This window comes from Ovis aries, chromosome 23 (assembly GCF_016772045.2).
Source record: "Ovis aries strain OAR_USU_Benz2616 breed Rambouillet chromosome 23, ARS-UI_Ramb_v3.0, whole genome shotgun sequence".
NCBI classification, from domain to species: Eukaryota; Metazoa; Chordata; class Mammalia; order Artiodactyla; family Bovidae; genus Ovis; species Ovis aries.
In genome coordinates, this window is record NC_056076.1 from 30183410 (window position 1) to 30206649 (window position 23240).

Sequence of the window (23240 nt, forward strand, 5' to 3'; positions counted from 1 at the left end):
TTACCCAAGTACATATTCTGTAGATTACTTGTCTCATAAGTCTTTCATTAAGATAGCTAAACATGGCAATAGTGGTGACCTGGGGTTTAGGTTATCTCTGCAAATCAACTAGCACTGTAACCTAGTAACCCCACCTCTCCCGGAGGCATCCAAAGCGAGTAAATCTTAAAGCCCCTTCTCTAAAGTAAACAAAATTAAAACCCTACCTCCTTCCACTTTTCCTAAGAAGTAAAAAAGTACTACAGATTCTCATTATCTAGAAATATTGCCAGCATTTTTCCATTAAAAGCTAAGTGAAACAAAACGGTATTAAAAAAGAATTCGTAAGAGTTCACATTATATTATCTGGTAGCTGTGCTACTCTCCCTGCCCTTTCTACTCTTTTTTTTTTTAATGAGTAGCATGTGCACAGTAATTTTCCTTGTCATGATTCTATGCCTCCTTCATAGTGCATTTTGCCAAAGAAACATCGGACATAAATGAACATTCTCAGGTATCCTAGCAACAGGATGTGATTAATAATACCTCTCAGAGCAGGGCAGATAAAATGCCTGTGAGTGAATGCACACTCAGAATTGGCGACTGAGAAATTGGTGTGCAGTAGGGAAGCTTGATAAGATTTTATGACAGACTTTTACACACCAATGGAAGCAGGTAGAAGAAAGGGCATATTGTGGAGATGAGACTATGTCTGGTTGTAAAATTACAAGATGTGTCACAGGTACATATATGTAATGCCTTATACGTATGCGTACATATTGACATACATTGCATATGTATGTGCATTTGTGTACATATATATACATGTATACCCACTATTTGTGTATATGCATACACACAAATACCTATGTATGTATGCACATTTTCTTTTCATTAGAAGTGACATAAGATTCTGAGTTGTGATACAAATGCCCTGTTCATTATTGGTGAGTCATCACTGGCTAGGCATTTATGTGCATGTTGTTTGAAAAGACCAGAAACCATTACTTCAATTAAGGAACTACTTCCGTAATGAAGTACTGAAATGTGCTACAAGTGGGTATATACTTAATGTTTCTCCTTGAAACCTTATCAACACCATGTCTAAAACAGCTTTTAAAAATATCGACTCAGTTTATATAAATAAATCATCATGAGATGTGAGATTTTAATTTCAACTAAATATATTTTCTCAGAAAAAAGTTAGACCCTTCAAATTCCATTTTTATGAGATTACCGTCCATTTTGGTTCCTCACAGGTGAAGTCCTATATCCAGTTTAAGATAGAAGTAAGGTGGGCACAATACTTTAATGTTTTGTTCTTCAAGTAGAATCTCTGGTACAATAAAGCACAACTAGGGCAAAATGCATGTTCATTATTCTGAAAGCCTCTCTTAATGTATCACCTACTTTTCTAACGTAATAGTTTTCTAGGTTGTCAGTTGTAATGTAAATACTTGGTAAAAGCTCTGTTCTTGGTTATACTTGCACTCAGTGTTAGCAGCACTGAAATTGATTTTGTATTCTTTAGCATTTAAGGAGGGTTGGGATTTTAAACAACTCTGTCCACTCAATCCCAAGCATCTGTGCTCCAGGCACCGTGAGGCATGAGGAGACAGAGAGAGGCATGCATATACCTCTTATCCTAAAGGAAAACACAGTCAAGTTGGGAAATAAACATGCAACTGATTATAAACCAAACACTGGAGTTAGTGCTGTAGCAAAGGAACAAATGAAAGGCTAAAGTGAAAGTGAAAGTTGCTCAGTCGTGTCCAACTCTTTGCAGCCCCATGGACTGTATGGTTTTTCCAGGCCCAATTACTGGAGTGGGTAGCCTTTCCCCTACTCCAGGGGATCTTCCCAACCCAGGGATCGAACCAGGGTCTCCTGCATTGCAGGCTGTTTGTTTACCAACTGAGCTATGAGGGAAGGCAAAGGCTAAAGGAGCATAGAAAGAAGGGCAATTAATTCTGCAGGGGATGGGAAACTGGGGGGAGTGACACAAAGCCAGAGACAGCACAGAAGGGCCTGCATCTGAGCTAAGCTCTGAAGGATGAATAGAGTTTTGATGGGCAGGAAGGACATTATCGGATATTCCAGGAAGTAGAAACATGCACAGGGAGCTGGAGGGGGAGGTCCAATTCCTGGTATATTGGTCAGTATTCTGTACGGTGTTTCAGGGGTTGTAGCAGAAGGTAGGTCATGACCAAGCCTTCCAGGGTCATCAGTTTCATATGAGAGAATGTGTATTTTAATCTTTAACAGGGATCGGACCACAAAGGATGGAAAAACCATCCATAAAACTGATGAAATCAGTTGGGAGCCTATAGAAAATAACCCCAGGAAGAATTATCAAGTTTATGAACCAGGTCAGTGGCAGTGAGAAAGGAGAGGTTAGCTCTGAAAGGCCCTGTAGAGAGAACAGAATGGTCTGAGGGTGAGTGAATGGCAGGAGCTGATGAATCTTAGGTTTTATGTCCGGTTGCCTGAGCAGGATAGCACAAAAGATAAGCAGTTTTGGAGGGGAATATAATGATTTAAGTTAAGGACTTTTGTGAAGTAGAAAATGCAGATATAGATATTTCCAGTAGACCTAACAGGTAGATTTTGGAGCTAAAGATGTAGGTCTCGGCATCATCTCTTTCCAGTGATGGTGAACACCAGTGATGGTGAACACTGAGAGATAAAATTACCCATACAGAGCAAGATAAAGAGACTTAAAAAGAAACCTAGAAGGTTATCTACAGTTAGGTGGTATAATTTCTGTGTCTCTTGAGAAATATAAGATTGTCTTATTTATCCAGTGTTTATTTTTCTAATGTGAAGTTTAGTGTATATGTAACTAAGAACAGAAATCTGTTTCCTATACCAGAACTAATACCATAATAAAACTAATACATAACATCTATATAGAACGCCACAGTTTACAGACCCCTTTCGTATGACATAAGGGCAGAGAACTGTTTGAGATCTCTGAAAAATTGTTATCAGCAATGCCTGCCAGCCTCACTTCTGAAATCTTGAATGCCAGTATTTTGTAAAAATCCTCCATTTCTTGCTGGCTCTGCATATGAAATTACTTCATCCTCACAACATTCCAGATAAGCAGGCTCTGATCTCTACTTTACAAATGAGAAAGGCAGGGAGACTGATTGATCTGCAAAAATTAACATCCTTGAATGCATATTCCCTGTGGCTCAGTCGATAAAGAGTCTGTCTGCAATGCAGGAGACCCAGGTTCAATTCCTGGGTCAGGAAGATCCCCTGGAGAAGGAAATGGCAACCCACTCCAATATTTTTGCCTGGAGAATTCCATGGAGAGGAGCCTGGTGGACTATAGTCCATGGGGTCACAAAGAGTCAGACACAATGGAGTGACTAACACACACACACATGCATATTCTATTAAATGATAAATTAACCCAAACTTTCATACTAAAATTACCCCATACATAACTACTAATTAGTTGTGTATTACTGAATGACAATTTACCCAATACTTAGCAGTTGAGAACAGCAGCAGACATTTTTCACGTCAGTTTCTGTGGGGAACTCTGGAGTGACTGATTGGGTGGTTCTGAGTCAGGGTCTCCCATGAAGTTGCAGTCAAGATGTGCTGAGCTGCAACCATGTGAAGGTTTGACTCGGGCTGCAGAAGGGGCTGCTCATTAGCCTGGCAAGTTGATGAAGCCTGCTGGCAGGAGGCCTCAGTTTCTCATTGGCCGTTCCGGAGGCCTTAATTCTTCATTGGCTATTAGCTAGAGGCCTCAATTGCACATTGGCTGTTCTGGAGTTCTCCGTTTCTCATTGGCTATTGACAGAAGGTCTCAGTAATATTGACAGGAGGAATCAGTTTTTTGCCGCATGGATCTCTCCTTAGGAAGAGTGTCTTCTTAACATATTATCTGGTTTCTCTCCAGGGAAGTAATCTGAGAGAGAACAAAACAGAAGCCATAATGTTTTTTGAGGTACAGCCTTGGAAATCACATTATTTCTATAAAATCCTACTGGTTATACAAGTCAATCTGATTCAGTGTGGGAGCAGACAACACAAGGATACAAATGCCTGGAGAAGGGAAGATCATCGGATCACCTTCGAGACTGTCTACCATAACCCATTTTTTACCTTCAGTACTTTCATTGTGAGCCTTCAGGATTTATGACTCATACAAGTTAAAGACTCTCAAAGGAAAATAGTTTTTAATGTCTTTTTTTAATTATTGTTTTAATAATTCAGGACTTGAATAACATTTTTGTAAAAATTCAGGAAAATGTTTGAGGCCCTTAGTATACAAAAATTTATAATCAAAAGTGCATAGTGGCTTGCCCAATAAAATTCTTGGATGAGGAGATACCCCATCACACTTGGTAATGAATGAAACCTTTAAATGTGCTATTCATGCCATTTATCTATTTGATTCATTGAAACAAATTGCATCAAACAAGTCCTCTGAAAATCACTCAAAGGAATAGAACATGAAATTAATCAGGATGCCAGTTAAATAAATTCTCCCCTTTGGGCAGCTACACAAGGGAAGGCTTATATGTTTTCCACCTTATAGTTTAAAGGCCTTGTAGGAAGGTTACATGCAGCTTCCATAACCTCTCAGTAACCAGCTCCATCTGTGAAAAGTTAATAACTAACAAGAAAGTGATGGCTAGAAGGGTAGCCTTTACTTACCCATCACAGAATCAAGGCTCTCACCTCAGCAGGGGTGTTTACACACACCATTGCCCTGGTGCCAACCTTCTGACCTAAGCTCATAAACATGCTAAAGTATCTCAGAAACCTGACTTAACCCCTGCTGAAACTATCGCCCTATCTCACTCATGTTTGGCAAGTATCGTGGACAAGTCATTTCCTCCTCAGCCTCATCTTCCTCATCACCCACTACCCTATAGACCTTCAAGGCCTCTTGTGTTCCCCACCCTCTCTCTGCTAAAACTTCTCTCTCACAGTCTAGCAACAACCTCATGAACTCAGCTGCTTTGGACGCTGTTGGTAGCCCCACTCCATACTTCCTAAAACTTTATTTGTGGTACCTGACTTTGTTCGGTTGGTCTCGTGGAGCTCTGCTTCCTCTGTCTTCTCGTCATCCTCCATCACAAAGCACAAATCGCGTTTTTTGCTTCTTGGTCCCTGTCTTCAGTCTGGCCCCCTGTTCTGCCTGCCTGTGTATTTCTATTTCCCCTTCCAGCTCTAGCCACCTTCTTAAAGATGGCCATTTTCTACGTCTGTATTTTCAATTCCAATTGCCCTCCCAAGTTCCAAGTCCCTGTAGCACTTCACACTCATTAAGCCTAAAACTGAACTCATCATTCCCATGTCCCTATCATGTTTACCGTTTCCCTGAATTGCATCACCACACCCAGAGACACCTAGATAGCCATTCATTTTGACCTTTCCGTTTCCCTTGCACTTCACAGTTTGTAAATCCCTGGGCCCTGTGAGCTCTGCCTTCCTGCCGTCTCCTCTCTGCATCCATCACTTCCCTCCTCTCTCCCCCCACTGACATACTCAACCTCTTGCCCAACTTCTCAGATAGCCCTTCTCCTATGCAAAACTCTGTTCATTAAAGTTCTTCAGGCAAGTCCTAAAGGTGACCCTTCTTGCTCAAGTAGCCCTGTCCTACAAAACCCATAGGTCTTCCCAGGTGGCACTTGTAGTAAAGGATCTGCCTGCCAATGGGATTTCAGACAGTAAAGAGCCCGCCTGCAATACGGAGACCCTGTTTTGATCCCTGGGTCAGCAAGATCCCCTGAAGAAGGAAATGGCAACCCACTCTAGTATTCTTGCCTGGAAAATCCCATGGATGGAGGAGCCTGGTGGGCTACAGTCCATAGGGTCACAAAGAGTCAGACACGACTGAGTGACTTCACTTTCACTTTGCCATTGTAGGAGACGTAAGAAACACATGCTCAGTGCCTGGGTTGGGAAGGTCCCCTGGAGGAAGGCATGGCAACCCACTCCAGTATTCTTGCCTGGAGAATCCCAGGAACAGAGGAACCCCGCTGGCTACAGTCCATAAGGTCACAGAGTCAAACACGAATGAAGTGACGTAGCATGCGTGTATGCATGCACAGAACCCGTACTATTTCTTTGGTCAAGAATCAATCCTTTCCTGATTTAAAATTCCCCAAATTACATATGTCTTCAAGGTTCAAATCAAATACTGTTTTCTCCATAACTTCATGGGCACCCCTTTATTTCTTAAAACTAATCATTTCACCTTCTAATATTTTAAACATTTATACCATGGACAGAGAAGCCTGGTGGGCTACAGTCCACAGCATTGCAGAGTCAGACATGACTGAGCAACTGCGCACACGCACGCACGCACATACCCTTTGAGGGCGCATCTTGTTTCATGTTGTATTGTCTGTCCTTTATCTTCCCAAGTAGGTCATAGAGGGCACGGTCTTATCTTAGTTACATGTTTACCCCCACATGGAACATGGGGATTTATTCTATGGGTGGCATTTGCACCCTTAATTTTACTCGAGTAAATGGCTCTAACAAGATTTTTTTTTAACCCAGCAGCATATTTAATGCATATTCATTAATTTTTGACTTTTGTAAATTGATTTGAAAATATTGTTCAGCCCTTTCCTCTGTGCCCGTCATCTCGGGAAAAATGTTGAACATGGCTAACCTAGTGACTGTGTCTGGAAATTGTGATAAACTGGGCTTCTGTCTTAGCTACATCATTTTCTCATGGCTGCATATTGCAACTGATCTGCCACTTCTTATTGCAGGGAGAGTAGAGAAGAGACGAGAACAAAGAGCAACTTCAGGTAAGATGTTGACTAATTGGCCTCAGCTTTATATCATGTTTTTACTTCCACCTTGAAAAAAAACACAACCGATTTGCATTACAGTATTCAAAAACTCACCTTAAAAATGTAGTAGTTTATAAATCTAGACTTGATTGACTTTGAATTAAGGAAAATAAATGAACACATTTTGCTTTTTCACTTTCACATAAGTCATGTCCCTTTCATCCTACCTTTCTATTCAAATGAAAATGAGATGGCATGTTATTCAATTTTTCCATGATTACCTATTTAAAAAGTAAGTGTTGCAACCACCAACTTCAAAATGTGAAGGTTGTAACTGTTGACAACTGTTTCATTTCCTTAAATATCTGTGAACCTTAATTATTTTTCTTGAAGCCATTTATGTAGTTGGTGTTTTTCAGGATGGTGTCAATTACTTAAGCAAGAAGAGTCTTTACATTTTGGCAGAATTTTAAGATTTCTCCACTTCTAAACCCTAATATATATGCAGAAGTGAATGGTGCTTTGGCACAGTGCCATTGCACATAGTAGGGGCCAATATTTGTTATCTGATACAGAAATACATTTTGACATTTCCATAATTTCATCACTAGGCTTTTGGCTTAAAGTCATGTATGGTAAGATAACGTTTCATTTGCCAGGTAAATATTTGCATAAGGGCAACCTTCCAGTTCCCAGTGCCCTAAAATTGTCAGTATTCACAGAGAATTCTAATTTGGCATATGTACCCATGCCCACCACCCATCCTAAGACTTTTTAACCTTCATTTTTTTAAAATTGAGTGTTTTTTATTTTTATTTATTATTTGTTTTTTGGCCACATCTTGCCACATGTGGGATCTTAGTTCCTTGACCAGAAATCGAACCCTTGCACGCTACAGTGGAAGCATGGAGTCCTAAGCACTGGACTAACGGGGAATTCCCACCTCCCTTGCTAAGTATTCACCAACATGTTGCTCCCAAATACTGTCTTCTTTCAGCTTCCTTTCCTTTTTTTTTTTTTTTTTTCTTTCTGATCTGGTAATGATGTGTTAACATTATGCATGTTTGCAAACAATGGAGTCAACAGAAAGCAAAATTTGTGTTAATCCAAGACCAAAAATGTTAGTCTAAGCCCCTGTCTCTTTTCTCCTTCCCATTGTTAGTGTTCATCTCAGACATGATTTCTCTCTTAAATGTTATTGTTTGCCTTCTCCCCGTGGCTCTTTTAAAACCTTATCATGAATGCAAAAAAAAAAAAAAAAAGTGAAGTCAAGAAAGTGTCTGGTGTCCTCACAGATGTGATCACCTCCATTATTGCTCCTTGGGGGAAAATTGTTTATACTGTTTCTGAACTGCTATTGCTATGATCCTGTAGGTATGGGCTTAAAGAAACTTTATTGTTGAGATGAAAGCTAAATTGGGCAAAGTGTTAAACCAGATGCCTCTTTAAGTCCCCTGCATGCTTGTGGATTCTAATATGCTGTGTGCCCAAGGTGACACAAAGGACTAGCAACAGAGACAAGAACTCAGATTTCTTCATTCCTTGTTCTTCCCAGAGTCCCAACCTCCTAAGCTTTCTTTCCAAGTCAAAATGCAATCATTTCAATAAAGTGTTAGGTTTCTTGCTTAATAAAATATTTTTCAACAATTAAAAAGTCTTTTTAAGGCAAACACTGATCACCAGGGTTCTGAGGAAACTCCCTGCATTAATGGAGCTAACTTGCCTCAACTGATCTGCAGCTTGTCACTATGTTCTATTTCTATGGGAAAACACAAGAAACTTTCTATGAGAAAGTGAAGTCAAGGATAACTGACACACAGCTCAAATTATTGGGGAAAATTTTTTGGCTCCTCATCATTTCAAAGAACACAAATCCTGCCCTCAGGAAATCTGCATTCGTAAAGACAGTCTGAGTTTTCAAAACTGAGACATAACCATTGCCAATGTGACCATAAGTATAAGCATGTTCAGTTTGTGGTTTTTGTCTGAATGTCTGCATCTTTATAAAGCAGGTGCATGAGATACCAATAACATCATAGGCATCCCTGCTTCTTGCTTCCTGCCTGGATTTCTTTGTATTCATTATCTTTCATTCTGCTCAGATTCTATGTCCTGCCTGCCGAATTAGACAATACACCCTTTTGCTTGGGGCTTCCCTGGTGGCTCAAAATGGCAATCAATTCCAGCACTCTTGCCTGGAAAATCCCGGAGACGGAGGAGCCTGATAGTTCATGGGGTCACAAAGAGTCAGACACGACTGAGTGACTTCACTTTCACTTTCACTTTCCCTGGTTGCTCAGACTATAAAGAATCTGCCTGCAATGTGGGAGACTTGGGTTCAATCCCTGGGTTGGGAAGACCCCCTGGAGGGGGGCTTGGCAACCCACCCCAGTATTCTTGCCTGGAGAATTCCATGGACAGAGGAGCCTGGTCCATGGGATCACAAAGAGTTGGACATGACTGAACAGCTAAGTACAATCCAGCACCCTTTTGCTTATAGTGGGTCCATCTCCCAGCTGTAGGAGAAAGAATTTAGAAGAATAAATATGGTAGAGAAAAATAGGGAGTTCCAGGACCCTCAGTTTTGAGTGGCTGGTAATGGTAGTGGTTTAGTCACTAAGTTGTCTGACTCTTCAACCCCTTGGACTATAGCTCACCAGGTTCCTCTGTCGGTGGGGTTTCCAAGGCAGGAAAGAAAGAAAGTGAAAGTGAAGTCAGTCAGTCGTGTCCGACTCTTTGTGACCCCATGGACTGTAGCCCACCAGACTCTTCCGTCCATGGAATTCTGAATACTGGAGTGGGTTGCCATTTCCTCCTCCAGGGAATCTTCCTGACCCAGGGATCCAGTCTGTGTCACATGCACTGCAGGTGGTCTCCTGCACTGCAGCTGGATTCTTTACCTCTAAGCCAGCAGGGAAGCCCTACTGAGTGAGGAAGGTTGGCTGCTGCTGCTGCTAAGTCGCGTCAGTCGTGTCCGACTCTGTGCGACCCCATAGATGGCAGCCCACCAGGCTCCCCCGTCCCTGGGATTCTCCAGGCAAGAACACTGGAGTGGGTTGCCATTTCCTTCTCCAATGCATGAAAGTGAAGTTGCTTAGTCGTGTCTGACTCTTCGTGACCCCATGGACTGCACCCCACCAGGCTCCTCCATCCACGAGGTTTTCCAGGCAAGAGTACTGGAGTGGGTTGCAAATTCTTTGTTTAAAGAATCTTGCACTAAGATGAAAGTTACAGAGGTATGTTTCTACTCAAAAAGAGAAATAACTTCCTCACAAGGAAACTTCTCTAGGACTGGGAAGAATGAACTTATGAGAGTAACACTTTACAGAAGTTGGGCCACCACCTGCAAGGGATTCATTTTTATAATAGTTTTTTTTAAATTTTATTACCGGAGTATAATTGCTTTATGATATGGTATTAATTTCTGTTGTATTTGAGAGATGTTGATAAGAAATTCCTGAAAAGTTGGTTGGATCATTCCTAAGGTTCTCAATTTTGTGTCTGATACTACTTACCGTCAGTTTTTTAGTAAAATAGCTCTACAATCTGCATATGGATCAACACTAAAAAAATTCCTAAATGGCTCATATTTCATTGTATAACTGAATGAATTATGTTCCAAAGCTTGTTATTTTAGACTGAGTTGTTTAGTAAAGACAGTGAAATGAAATTATTCTATAGTCCATTTTCCAATGAGTCAACTCTTCGCATGAGGTGGCCAAAGTACTGGAGCTTCAGCTTTAGCATCATTCCTTCCAAAGAAATCCCAGGGTTGATCTCCTTCAGAATGGACTGGTTGGATCTCCTTGTAGTCCAAGGGACTCTCAAGAGTCTTCTCCAACACCACAGTTGAAACGCATCAATTCTTCGGCACTCTGCCTTCTTCACTGTCCAACTCTCACATCCATACATGACCACAGGAAAAACCATAGCCTTGACTAGACGGACCTTGGTCGGCAAAGTAATGTCTCTGCTTTTGAATATGCTATCTAGGTTGGTCATAACTTTTCTTCCAAGGAGTAGGCCTCTTTCAATTTCATGGCTGCAGTCACCATCTGCAGTGATTTTGGAGCCCAAAAAAATAAAGTCTGACACTGTTTCTACTGTTTCCCCAACTATTTCCCATGAAGTGATGGGGGAGGGATTGGGGGCAGGAGGAGAGGGGACGACCCAGGATGAGATGGCTGGATGCCATCACAGACTTGATGGATGTGAGTCTAAGTGAACTCCGGGAGATGGTGATGGACAGGGAGGCCTGGCGTGCTGCGATTCATGGGGTCACAAAGAGTCGGACACGACTGAGCGACTGACCTGAACTGAACTGATAGTCCATTTAGCTTCTTGTGGGAGAAAGTTGTTTGTATCCTGATTGGAACCCTGGCTATAGTTTCAAGTATGATGCTCTTTTTGATAAACCAGGAATGAGTCACAAGAGAGTATGGATAACCTGATACCATTTTTCAAAAGTTATAATAAGCTTAGCCATTTTCAAAAGATAATTCAAAACATATGTATCTTGACATTGAATTTGGAAACCCATGTCGAATTCATAAAATGTGGCCAGCAACATCAAAGCTAAATTTGGCTGTTTGGGTTGGTAAAGAATATTAAAAATATATGGAGGTAAAATGGTAAATGAAAAATGCCAGGAGGCAAGTTCCCAAGATCAACAATTATCTATTTGTCCTGACCAAAAAAATAGAAAAAAATAACCAGCTATGTTCCATAGATTTCTACATAAAAACTCTGGAGTGTGAAGTTACTTTTCTCTTAGGAGGAAAAAAAAATCCCTTTTGAGGTTAGGAATTCTTGTTTTTTAAAAGGCAACAACAAAAATACAAAGAAGAATTCTTGCAGAGAAAAGTGCTTCATAAATTATTGTTTAGAAAAAGAGATATTAAAAGGCTTACTAAGCTAGACTATCAAGAGACACCATCTGTTAAATAGATATTATCCCAGTTTTTCCAAAAAGGAGAATACTTTCAAATTCAGCTAAGTATTAAGTAAAGAATAGTCCTAATGGAAGGCTTCCCTGGTGGCCCAGACGGTAAAGCCTCTGCCTACAGTGCAGGAGACCCAGGTTCGATCCTTGGGTTGGGAAGATCCCCTGGAGAAGGAAATGGCAACCCACTCCAGTACTCCTGCCTGGAAAATTCCGTGGACTGAGGAGCCTGGTAGGCTGCAGTCCATGGGGTCTCAAAGAGTCGGACACAACTGAGCGACTTCACTTTCTAATGGACCAGAGAATGGAGTTATCAGTAGGGATGATAATGAATGTTTCAAAATGACTTTGCATTCTTTTCATTTAAGATGGTGGTGTTGTTAAGTCGCTGAGTAGTGTCTGATTCTTTATGACCTCAAGAATACTTGAGAGGGTGCAATTTCCTTTTCCAGGGTGTCTTCTCAGTCCAGGGATCAAACTCATGTCTCCTACATTGGCAGCTGGATTCTTTACCATACAACCTTGACATAATCCTTTTCTGATTTGGAACCAGTCTGTTGTTCCATGTCCAGTTCTAACTGTTGCTTCTTGACCTGCATACAGATTTCTCAGGAGGCAGGTAAGGTAGTCTAGTATTCCCATCTCTTGAAGAATTTCCCACAGTTTGTTGTGATCCACACAGTTAAAGGCTTTGGTGTAGTCAATAAAGCAAATGTTTTAGTAGATGTTTTTCTGGGACTCTTGCTTTTTCGATGATCTAGTGGATGTTGGCAATTAGATCTCCGGTTTCTCTGCCTTTTCTAAATCTAGCTTAAACATCTGGAATTTCACAGTTCACATACTGCTGAAACCTGGCTTGGAGAATTTTGAGCGTTATGTTGCTGGCGTGTGAGATGAGTGCAATTGTGCAGCAGTTTGAACATTCTTTGGCATTGCCTTTCTTTGGGACTGGAATGAAAACTGACCTTTTCCAGTCCTGTGGCCACTGCTGAGTTTTCCAAAATTGCTGGCATATTGAGTGCAGCACTTTCACAGCATCATCTTTTAGGAGTTGAAGTAGCTCAATTAGGATTCCATCACTTCCACTAGCTTTGTTTGTAGTGATGCTTCCTAAAGCCCATTTGACTTCACCTTCCAGGATGTCTGACTCTAGGTGAGTGATCACACCATCGTTGTTATCTCGGTCATTAAGATATATTTTGTATAGTTCTTCTGTGTATTCTTGCCACCTCTTCTTAATATCTTCTGCTTGTGTTAGGTCCATGCCATTTCTGTCCTTTATTGAGCCCATCTTTGCATGAAATGTTCTTTTGGTATCTCTAATTTTCTTGAAGATTTCTCTAGTCTTCCCCATTCTATTGTTTTCCCCTATTTCTTTGCATTGATCGCTGAGGAAGACTTCCTTATCTCTCCTTGCTATTCTTTGGAACTCTGCATTCAAATGGGTATTTCTTTCCTTTTCCCCTTTGCCTTTAGCTTCTCTTATTTTCCCAGCTATTTGTAAGGCCTCCTCAGACAACCATTTTGCCTTTTTGCATTTCTTTTTCTTGAGGATGGTCTTGATCACTGCTTCCTGTACAATGTCACGAACCTCCATCCGTAGTTTTTTAGACTGTCTATAAAATCTAGTCCCTTGGATCTATTTGTCACTTCTACTGTATAATTGTAAACAATTTGATGTAGATCATACCTGAATGGTCTAGTGATTTTCCCTACTTTCTTCTATTTAAGTCTTAATTTCGCAGTAAGGAGTTCATAGTCTGAGCCACAGTCAGCTCCTGGTCTTGCTTTTGCTGACTGTATAGAGCTTCTCCATCTTTGGCTGCAAAGAATATAATCAATCTGATTCCAGTTGGAAGAGGGTGTTTGCAATGACCAGTGCGTTCTCTTGGCAAAACTCTGTTAGCCTTTGACCTGCTTTGTTTTGTACTCCAAGGCCGAATTTGCCTGTTACTGCAGGTAGCTCTTGACTTCCTACTTTTGCATTCCAGTCCCCTATGATGAAAAGGACATCTTTATTGGGTGTTAGTTCTAGAACGACTTATAGGTCTTCATTAGAACCATTCAATTTCAGCTTCTTCAGCATTACTGACTGGGGCATTGGATCACTGTGATATTAATTGGTTTGCCTTGCAAACAAACAGAAATCATCGTGTCATTTTTGAGATTGCACCTAAGTACTGCATTTTGGACTCTTTTGTTGACTATGAGGCCTACTGCATTTCTTCTAAGGGATTCTTGCCCGCAGCAGTAGATATCATAGTCATCTGAATTAAATTTGCCCATTCCAGTCCATTTTACTTCACTGATTCCTAGAATGTCAGTGTTCACTCTTGCCATCTCCTGTTTGACCACTTCTAATTTACCTTGATTCATGGACCTAACATTCCAGGTTCCCATGCAATATTGCTCTTTACAGCATCAGACTTTACTTCCATCACCAGTCCCATTTATGACATTCGAGCATCGCAGAAATTAAAGAATTTTTTTCCTTTGCATAATTTGTGAAAAGTTACTGGTAAAGAACAGTCTTATTTTTCTCTCAACTCAAAGGTGAAACTTATTATTGGAAATTCAGCGAATGGTAGAACATCTGCTTTACAAGCTCAGTTCTTGCTACGTACTCTTTAACTGGGCTTTTCACTTCTTTGAAATGTTCTAAAACAGCAATAGCATCTCATTTTTAAAACTTTTGAACATACATTGTACATGCAGTCATTCAGATTTTAAAATTGTTAGATGCTGAATAAATCCTTCCATCTGTGTGGGAATAGCATGTTCACTTTCTTACAGGGTACTCAGTTATTGAACGCAAATTTTTAAGTGGATGCATATTTAGCATGATTTTTTTCTGTACTGTTACTATTTTTGTAGTGCTTTTTGTCATAGTTCTTATACACTTTCAAGAAACTCTCAAAAATAACCATGAGGAGACCTAATTTGTCATTGTCTTAATTATTGCTGACCAACATTAAACATATGGAGTTATCAGCCAGGTTATGTTGCGACAAATATGTTTTTAAATGAACTGTCATTCTTGAAAAGCCTACATTTCTTAGATTCTAATATTTTGTAATATTCTACATGTTTTATTCTCACTTGGAGAATCAGTATTCCAGTTAGAATCAAGGTTGAAAATGCATATCATCCTAACTTGTTCAGAGTTTACAGAAGCTCTTGTCAATTTAATAATACTGTATTACATATTTGAAGGTTGCTAAGAGAGTAGAGGGCTTCCCTGGTAGCTCAGTGGTAAAGAATGTTCATGCCAATGCAGGAGCTGTGGGTTTTGGTCTCTGGGTGGGGAAGATCCCCTGGAGGAGGAAATGACAACCCACTCCAGTATTCTTGCCTGGGAAATCCCACGGATGGAGGAGCCTGGCAGTCTATGTCCATGGGGTAGCAAAGAATCAGACATGACTTAGCAACTAAACAGCAAAAGAGCCACCACCACAACAAAACAACAGAGTAGATCTTAAAAGTTCTCATCACAAGAAAAAAAGAAAAGAAAGAACTGTAACTATGTGCAGTGACAAACGTTAACTAGACTTATTGTGGTGATCATTTTGCTATATATGCAAATATTGAATCTTTATGTTGTACACTTAAAACTAATGTAATGCTAATGTCAATTAGATCTCAATAAAAAAACTCATATCTTGATTCCATCTCATTTGGCAACACAAAGGGGGCAGAGAATAAATCTGGGGAAGTGATTATAAGTTGATACATTCAGTTTGCTAAACATTTTTGTGGTCCAGGCTTTGTGCTTGATATGGGGGATGCAGTGGTGAATAAGATATGGCATTAATGTTTCAATTCATTCACTTTCAGCTGGGTGAGAAAAACAGGTGCATAGAGATGATCATAATCCAGTATGCTGCTGCTGCTGCTAAGTCGCTTCAGTTGTGTCCAACTCTGTGCGACCCCATAGTCGGCAGCCCTCCAGGCTCCTCTGTCCATGGGATTCCCCAGGCAAGAATCCTGGAGTGGGCTGCCATCTCCTTCTCCAAATCCGGTATGAAGTTTGCCTTTTAGAAAATCACATACTAGGTGTTATGAGGATTTCAAAGAAGGGTTCATGGAAGAGGGGAGATTTGAGCTGGTACTTAAAGAATTAATTGGAATTCACTAGGTGGAAAAGGGGAAAGGGCTGGCTTTCCAGGAAGACAAAGACAAGAAGAAGCTTGGCCTGTTGAAGGAAGATTTGTGGTTAAGACTAGATGTAGTACATTAATAAACCAAGGCAAGCAATGTGGTCAGAAAAGTAAGCATGAGGTAGGGAGAACAAGGGCCATTTTGCCCTTCCATGGAGTTTGGACTTTATGCAGCAGGTGTGGGGAACTGATGAAGGGCAAGGCATTCCATAGTCTATTTACATTTTATGAAAGTCCTCCAGAGGAAGTCTGGATTAGAAGGAGAATTGACTGGTGACAGAGAAATCAGGAAGTATATCACTTTAATTATAAGAATGGAAGGGTGAAGGTCTGAGGGGGCTTGACTAAGACAGTGTTATTAGCAAGGGAGCTAAGGAAATGAATGCAGATACATTTACAAGATAGAATTGGCCTGTTTGGTTGGATATGGAAGATAGAGGAAGATGACTCCTAGGTTTCCAGACTAAGAGTTAAGGTGAATAGTGCATCCTGTGTGGGGAACACTGGAGGAGGGACAGGTCTGGTGGGGAAAAGGATAAACTGGGTTATATCTTTGTTGATTGTTCTGTGATCTATGAGATATGAAGGCAGAAATGTCAAGAATGTTAAATAAGCAACAGGCATTACAAGACTGGAACTCCAGAGAGAGGTCTGAGACATAGGCTTTCCTTTCAAGCCATCAGTACCTGGATGAGAGTTGAAGCCCTGGTTATGAACAAGCTGCCCAAAGGGAAATGAGGGTGTAGGAAGAGAAGAGGCTGGAGTGAGTTCTTGGTAAATCCCTAATGTGAGCAAAGAACACAGTGAAAAAGCCAGAGGCTAGAGCCTAAGAAAGATCTATCAGTGTTGTCTTACGAAAATCAACAGGATCCTCTATCTCTGAATCCAAGAGAAGGAGAAAGACGGAAGAAGAAATTGGCCAAGTGTGTGAAATGTCACAGAGCAGTTAAATAAAATAAGCACCCGGAAAATGTTCATTGGATTCAGAAGAAAAAAGTCTGGTTACCACAAAGAAATTACTTTATAGGACCTCTGTTAGTGAAATCCAGATAGCAGTGGGTTGAGGGAGAGAGTAGAGAACAAATACTCACTTGTTCTTTTGAAGAATTGCGTTGAAAAAGGAGCAGCGAGAGAGAGAGAATCGTTAAGTCATTACGTCAGGGAATCCTGTTTACTAGACCTACTAGTTCAGGCTGCGCACTCACTGCCTTTTACTTTACCCTCAAAATGGCCCTGTAAACCTTGTTTATGGCCAACATTTTAAAAATGAGAAAACCAAGATGTAGAGACGTTAAATAACTTGCTTTGACCCTATATGTTAACTGGTAGGGCCAGAAATGGCCTCAAAGCAGGGGATTGCTTGAGTTATATGGGGAGATACCTGGAAAGAACTGGTTTGTACATATCTTTTTCCCGCTCTATGCTCAGGGAGGCCACGTAGATAGCTTCAGTTGGCCACAGTGGAAGCCTTTGCACCACAGAAACTGGCAAACCAGGGTTGGTTGATTCGTTTGCTTATTCCTGGAGAATCAGCTGTTGAACACTGACAGATACAGTCCTGGGTCTCCATCTGATTGACGGCAAAGTCCCAGCATTTCCTACTGCCCAGCATACATGACTTGCCCAAGGTCACTTGGTTAACTAATAAGCAAGAGTTGAGACTTGAACCCAGAACTGTCATCCACATCCAGCCTGATACAGGCCCAGGGCTTTGATGAAAAAAATAAACAAGATATTCATTTCTCACATTTGCTGCCCAAGTTGGTATCAAGGATGTCTTGTATTTATCTGCCTTCTAATTCTAAACTACCAGTCTTCTGCTTCATCCTCCCAGGTGATCCATCTCTGGCATGTTTGCTGTTTTAAACAACTTTCTTGAAGCACTGGCTTCCTGAACTATGTTAATGAAAGCTATTTTAAAAAATAACCAACCTTCCCTGGGTTTTATGGTTTCAGAACAATATTTATCATCAAGTGAAATAAAGTATCTTAGATGTATTTTTCCATCCAGAAAATGGAAGACGAACACACGGGCTATTCATTAAAAGGAAACCTGAAGAGTTTATTTTAAAACAGGCTTCACTTTCCAGATAGTTGAATTTATGGTAGAGAATGAATAACAAAATAGCTGTGCCGCTTTATTTTGAAAATCCCTAAATTTCTTTTTTATAACACTACATTTAAAACAGAATGTGTATGCAAATTAAACAAATCTGAAATGATAAATAGCTAATGTGGGAGAAATTGGATCACCCCTCATGGTCAAAGTGCGGGTATAAAAACCTCTCTGAAATTCCCTCTGTGAATTTATTTTGTATTGCTATTATGGTGCACAGAGCAGGATTTATTTGCATACAATTGAGACCGGAAACATGGCTTCTTTAGGTGACAGGGGAGAAATATCCTCTTTAGCTGCATCAAAATAAAGCAGCGTGGCAGAAGAACTTTCATTTGGGTTGATTCTTGAACAACCAATGTGTTCCTTTCATCCAGAAGAGGAAATGAAGAAAAGTTTTGTAATTTTGTTAGCCAAAAATTACTTTGCTCTTTCATTTTAAACATTCTGTAGGAAAGCCCACAGGGAATTACCAATTAAAATGGAAAGAGACTCAAGTAAAAATAGACTTTCAGGAGTTATATGATAGAGCTCATTAAGGCAGTATAAGCCAAAGCCATTCTCAATAAAATTAGGCTCATGCTAGTTTAAATCTATTGTGGAAGTTGCATCAAAGGGCATCGGAGGTGTGTCTATTAGTCAGTATAATAGTAATTATACTTTCATCCGACCCAATATGCTCCATTCCCGAGCATTCTAGGTCAGTGCATATTTTGATTAGTTAAAACTGGCACTCATACTGGCAGAGGATTAAATATGCCCACAGAAATAGAGTATAGGTGATCCTGAGGGTTTCTTGTTAGCGGAGTCTTAAGTCATACCTGATTTTCCCACAGAGAAAACAATGAACTTGTATTTCTAACCAAAAGAACAGATGCCCAACTTTTTTTTTTCCCCCATAGAAATGATCACAAACATTTTAATCAGCTGTGAGTGATATACTTGTATGCCCTGTCACTGAAAACCATCTACAGGGAACATGGTTATTTGAGCTGAGTAATAGAGTAATCAATCGTATAAACTGTCCTACTATCTCACTGAAAATTCCCCGATAAGAGGGTTTAGAGGGCAGGAGAGAAGCCAGGAGACTCTAAGGAAACAAGAAACGCCTGTAGACGGCTCACCGCAGAAGTGAGGTTATGACTTGAGTGGCTATTGCAGGGACTCTGAGAGAGGCAAAGCCTGGTTTGAAGTAGAGAGAACCAGGAAGGCAGGTAGATGTTGTGGGGGGTAACCAGAGCCCGGGAGACTCTTAGAAACAGCTCAGTAATCTGATAACTCTTTTATACTGAGGGGCTAATGAAGGGCCATGAATTACTACATGACTGATTCCAGAAAAAAGAATTAGATTTTGTTCCATGTGATCATCAGTGTTTTGGCTTCCATTCGAACCATTTCTAGATGATGGTCCTGACCATGGCCCATGGTATTTGTTTCAACATCTTTATCTTGTTTGAGTCCTCACAGTCTCTGGAATCTATCTTTGCTGACCTGCATTGGCTAATACATCTTCACCATGGAGTTATTAGTGAAGTGAAAGTGTTAGTCGCTCAGTTGAGTCTGACTCTCTGCAACCCCATGGACTGCAGCTCACCAGGCTCCTCTGTCCTCCGCTATCTTCCAGAGTTTGCTCAAATTCATGTCCGTGGAATTGGTGATGCTATCTCACTGTCTCATCCTCTGCTACTGCCTTCTTCTTTTGCCTTCATCTCTCCTAGTATCGGTGTCTTTCCCAGTGAGTCACAATACCTAGAAAGGCACTAAATCTTACATCTTGTAAGATTCTACATTCTGTCTCTATGAATTTGATCACTTTAGGTGCCTCATCAGAGAAGGCAATGGCGCCTCACTCCAGTACTTTTGCCTGGAAAATCCCATGGGCAGAGGAGCCTGGTAGGCTGCAGTCCATGGGGTCGCTGAGGGTTGGGCACGACTGAGCGACTTCACTTTCACTTTTCACTTTCATGCATTGGAGAAGGAAATGGCAACCCGCTCCAGTGTTATTGCCTGGAGAATCCCAAGGACAGGGGAGCCTGGTGGGCTGCCGTCTATGGGGTCACACGCAGTCGGACACGACTGAAGCGACTTAGCAGCAGCAGCAGGTGGCTTATATAAATGGAATTATACAGTGTCTTTTTGCAGCTGGTTTATTTCACTTAGTATAATAACTTCAAGGTACATCTATGCTCCAGGATGTGTCAGGGTTTTCTTGCCTTTTAAGGCTGAATACTATTCAATGTGTATAATGAATTTTGTTTATCCATTCATCCATCAATAGGCACTTGGGTTGCTTCCACCTTTTGGCTATTCTGAATAATGCTACTATGAATATGAGTGTACAAATATCTCTTCAAGACTGCATTTTCATTTCTTTTGAGTATATACCTAAAAGTAAAGTTTTGGATCATATGGTTCGGTTCAATTCAGTCACTCAGTCATGTCCGACTCTTTGCGACCCCATGGACTGCAGCACGCCAGGCTTCCCTGGCCATGACCAACTCCCGGAGCTTTCTCAAACTCATGTCCATCAAGTCAGTGATTCCATCCAACCATCTCATCCTCTATTGTCGCCTTCTCTCCTGCCCTCAATCTTTCCCTGCATCAGGGTCTTTTCCAATGAGTCAGTTCTTCGCATCAGGTGATCAGCGTATTTAAGTTTCAGCTTCATAATCAGTCCTTCCAATGAATATTCAGGACTGATTTCCTTTAGGATGGACTGGTTGGATCTCCTTGCAGTCCAAGGAACTCTCGAGTCTTCTCTAACACCATGGTTCGAAAGCATTAATTCTTCGGCATTCTTCTTTATGGTCCAACTCTCACATCCATACATGACTACTGGAAAAACTTTTATAGCTTTGATTATACGGACCTTTTTTGGCAGAGTAATGTCTCTCTGCTTTTTAATGTGCTATCTAGGTTGGTTATAGCTTTTCTTCCAAGGAGCAAACATCTCTTAATTTCATGGCTGCAGTCACCATCTGCAGTGATTTTGGAGCCCCCCAAAATAAAGTCTGTTGCTGTTTCCATTGTTTCCCCATCTATTTAATATGATATGATGGAACTGGATACCATGATCTTAGTTTTCTGAATGTTGAGTTTTAAGCCTATTTTTCACTCTCTTTCACTTTCATCAAAAGGTTCTTTAGTTCTTCACTTTCTGCCATAAAGGTGGTATCATCTGTATATCTGAGGGTATTAAATATTTCTTCAAGCAATCTTGAATCCAGCTTGTGCTTCATCCAGCCTGATGTTTCTCATGATGTACTCTGCATATAAATTAAATTAGAAGGGTGACAATGTGCAGCCTTGATGTACTCTTTTACCAGTATGGAACTAGTCTGTTGTTCCATGTACAGTTCTAACTGTTGCTTCTTGACCTGCATACAGATTTCTCAGGAGGCAGGTAAGATGGTCTAATATTCCCATCTCTTGAAGAATTTTCTACTGTTCATTGTGATCATATGATACCCTATAAGATTTTAACTTAGGCAGAAAAAAATTATTAGATTTGTAAGATTCTCTAGGCTTCACAGTTATTTGTTTGCTTATTTGGTTTTCTTCCCTCTCTCTTGCTTTCTTATAGATTAGCCCTATCCAGTAGAAATACAATTTAAACCATAGATATAAATTCAGACTTTTGAATAGCCACATTTTAAAGAGTAAAAGGAAATAGATGAGATTAATTTAAGAGTATGTTATTTAACTTAGCATATTAATAATATTATCATTTGAACATGTAATCAATATTAAAATGATAAATGTGATGTTAGAAACTATGCATTTGCCAGGCATACAATGCAAATTAATAGATCATATGATACAGAAGTTAAGGAAAAATGGAGTCCCACCAAAACAAGGTGTGTTTAATAAAAAACTGTTGTACACTGCTTTGATTTAATTGTTTGTTATAGTATAGTTGATTTTCAATGTTGTGTTCATTTCTGCTGTATAGCAAAGTGTATTGGTTATACAGAAATCCAATCTTTTTTAGATTCTTTTCCCACAGGTCATTACAAAGTATTGAGAAGGGCTGCCTGTGCTATACAGTAGGTCATTATTATTAGTGTTACCTATTTTATATATACTAGTGTGTTTTTGTCAATACCAGTCTCCCAAATTGGCTTAAAACTCAACATCCAGAAAACTAAGATCATGGCATCCGGTCCCATCACTTCATTGCAAATAGGTTGGGAAACAATGGAAACAGTGACAGACTTTATTTTCTTGGGCTTCAAAATCACTGCAGATAGTGACTGCAGCCATGAAATGAAAAGATACTTGCTCCTTGAAAGAAAAGCTATGACCAACCTAGACAACATATTAAAAAGCAGAGATATTACTTTACCAACAAAAGTCTGTCTGGTCAAAGCTATGGTTTTTCCAGTAGTCGTGTGTGGATGTGAGAGTTGGACCATAAAGAAAACTGAGCGCCAAAGAACTGATGCTTCTGAACTGTGGTGTTGCAGAAGACTCTTGAGAGTCCCTTGGACTGCAAGGAGATGAAACCAGGCAATTCTAAAGGAAATCAGTCCTGAATATTCATTGGAAGAACTGATGCTGAAGCTGAAACTCCAATACTCTGTCCACCTAATGCAAACAGCTGACCCATTGGAGAAGACCCTGATGCTGGGAAAGATTGAAGGCAGGAGGAGAAGGGGACGACAGAGGATGAGATGGTTGGATGGCATCACCGACCTGATGGACATCAGTTTGAGAAAGCTCCGGGAGTTGGTGATGGACAGGGAGGCCTGGCATGCTGCTGTTCATGGGGTTGCAAATAGTCAGTCAGACACAACTGAGAAACTGAACTGTCTCCCAATTTATTCCTTTACCCTTTCCCCACCGTATAACCATAAGTTTTCCACATCTGTTTTGTAAATAAGTGTGTCTGTGCCATTGTTTAGATTCCACATATAAGTGATATATGGCATTTGCCTTTCTCCGTGTGACTTACTTCACTCAGTATGACGCTCTCTGGGCCCATCCGTGTGCTGCAAGCGGCATTATTGTGTTCCTTTTAAGGCGGAGTAATACCCTTGTATACATGCACCACGTCTCTCTCATCCATCCCTCCACTAGTGAGCATTCAGGCTGCCTCCTTGCCATGGCTCTTGTAAATAGTGCTGCAAGGACACTGGGGCACACGTATCTTTTTAAATTACGGTTTTCTCCAGATACATGCCCAAGAGTGGGATTGCAGGCTCATACGGTAGGTTTATTCTTAGTGTTTTAAGGAACCTCCATACTGTTATCCATAGTGGTTGTAC

At 40.5% G+C, this 23240-nt stretch overlaps 1 protein-coding gene across 4 annotated transcripts in view; it reads left to right on the plus strand.

Annotated features, from left to right (window-relative positions):
• The window catches only part of CHST9 (carbohydrate sulfotransferase 9), a 290560-nt gene that overhangs the window by 124521 nt on the left and 142799 nt on the right, over positions 1–23240 (plus strand). For 3 of the 4 annotated variants that reach the window (XM_060405211.1, XM_027960723.3, XM_042239686.2), the window contains exon 3: positions 6735–6773. In XM_060405211.1, coding sequence (XP_060261194.1) covers positions 6735–6773 — 39 coding nt within the window. Of the gene's footprint in view, positions 1–6731; positions 6774–23240 lie in introns of those variants that run through there. The other variant, XM_060405212.1, reaches the window with a different exon arrangement.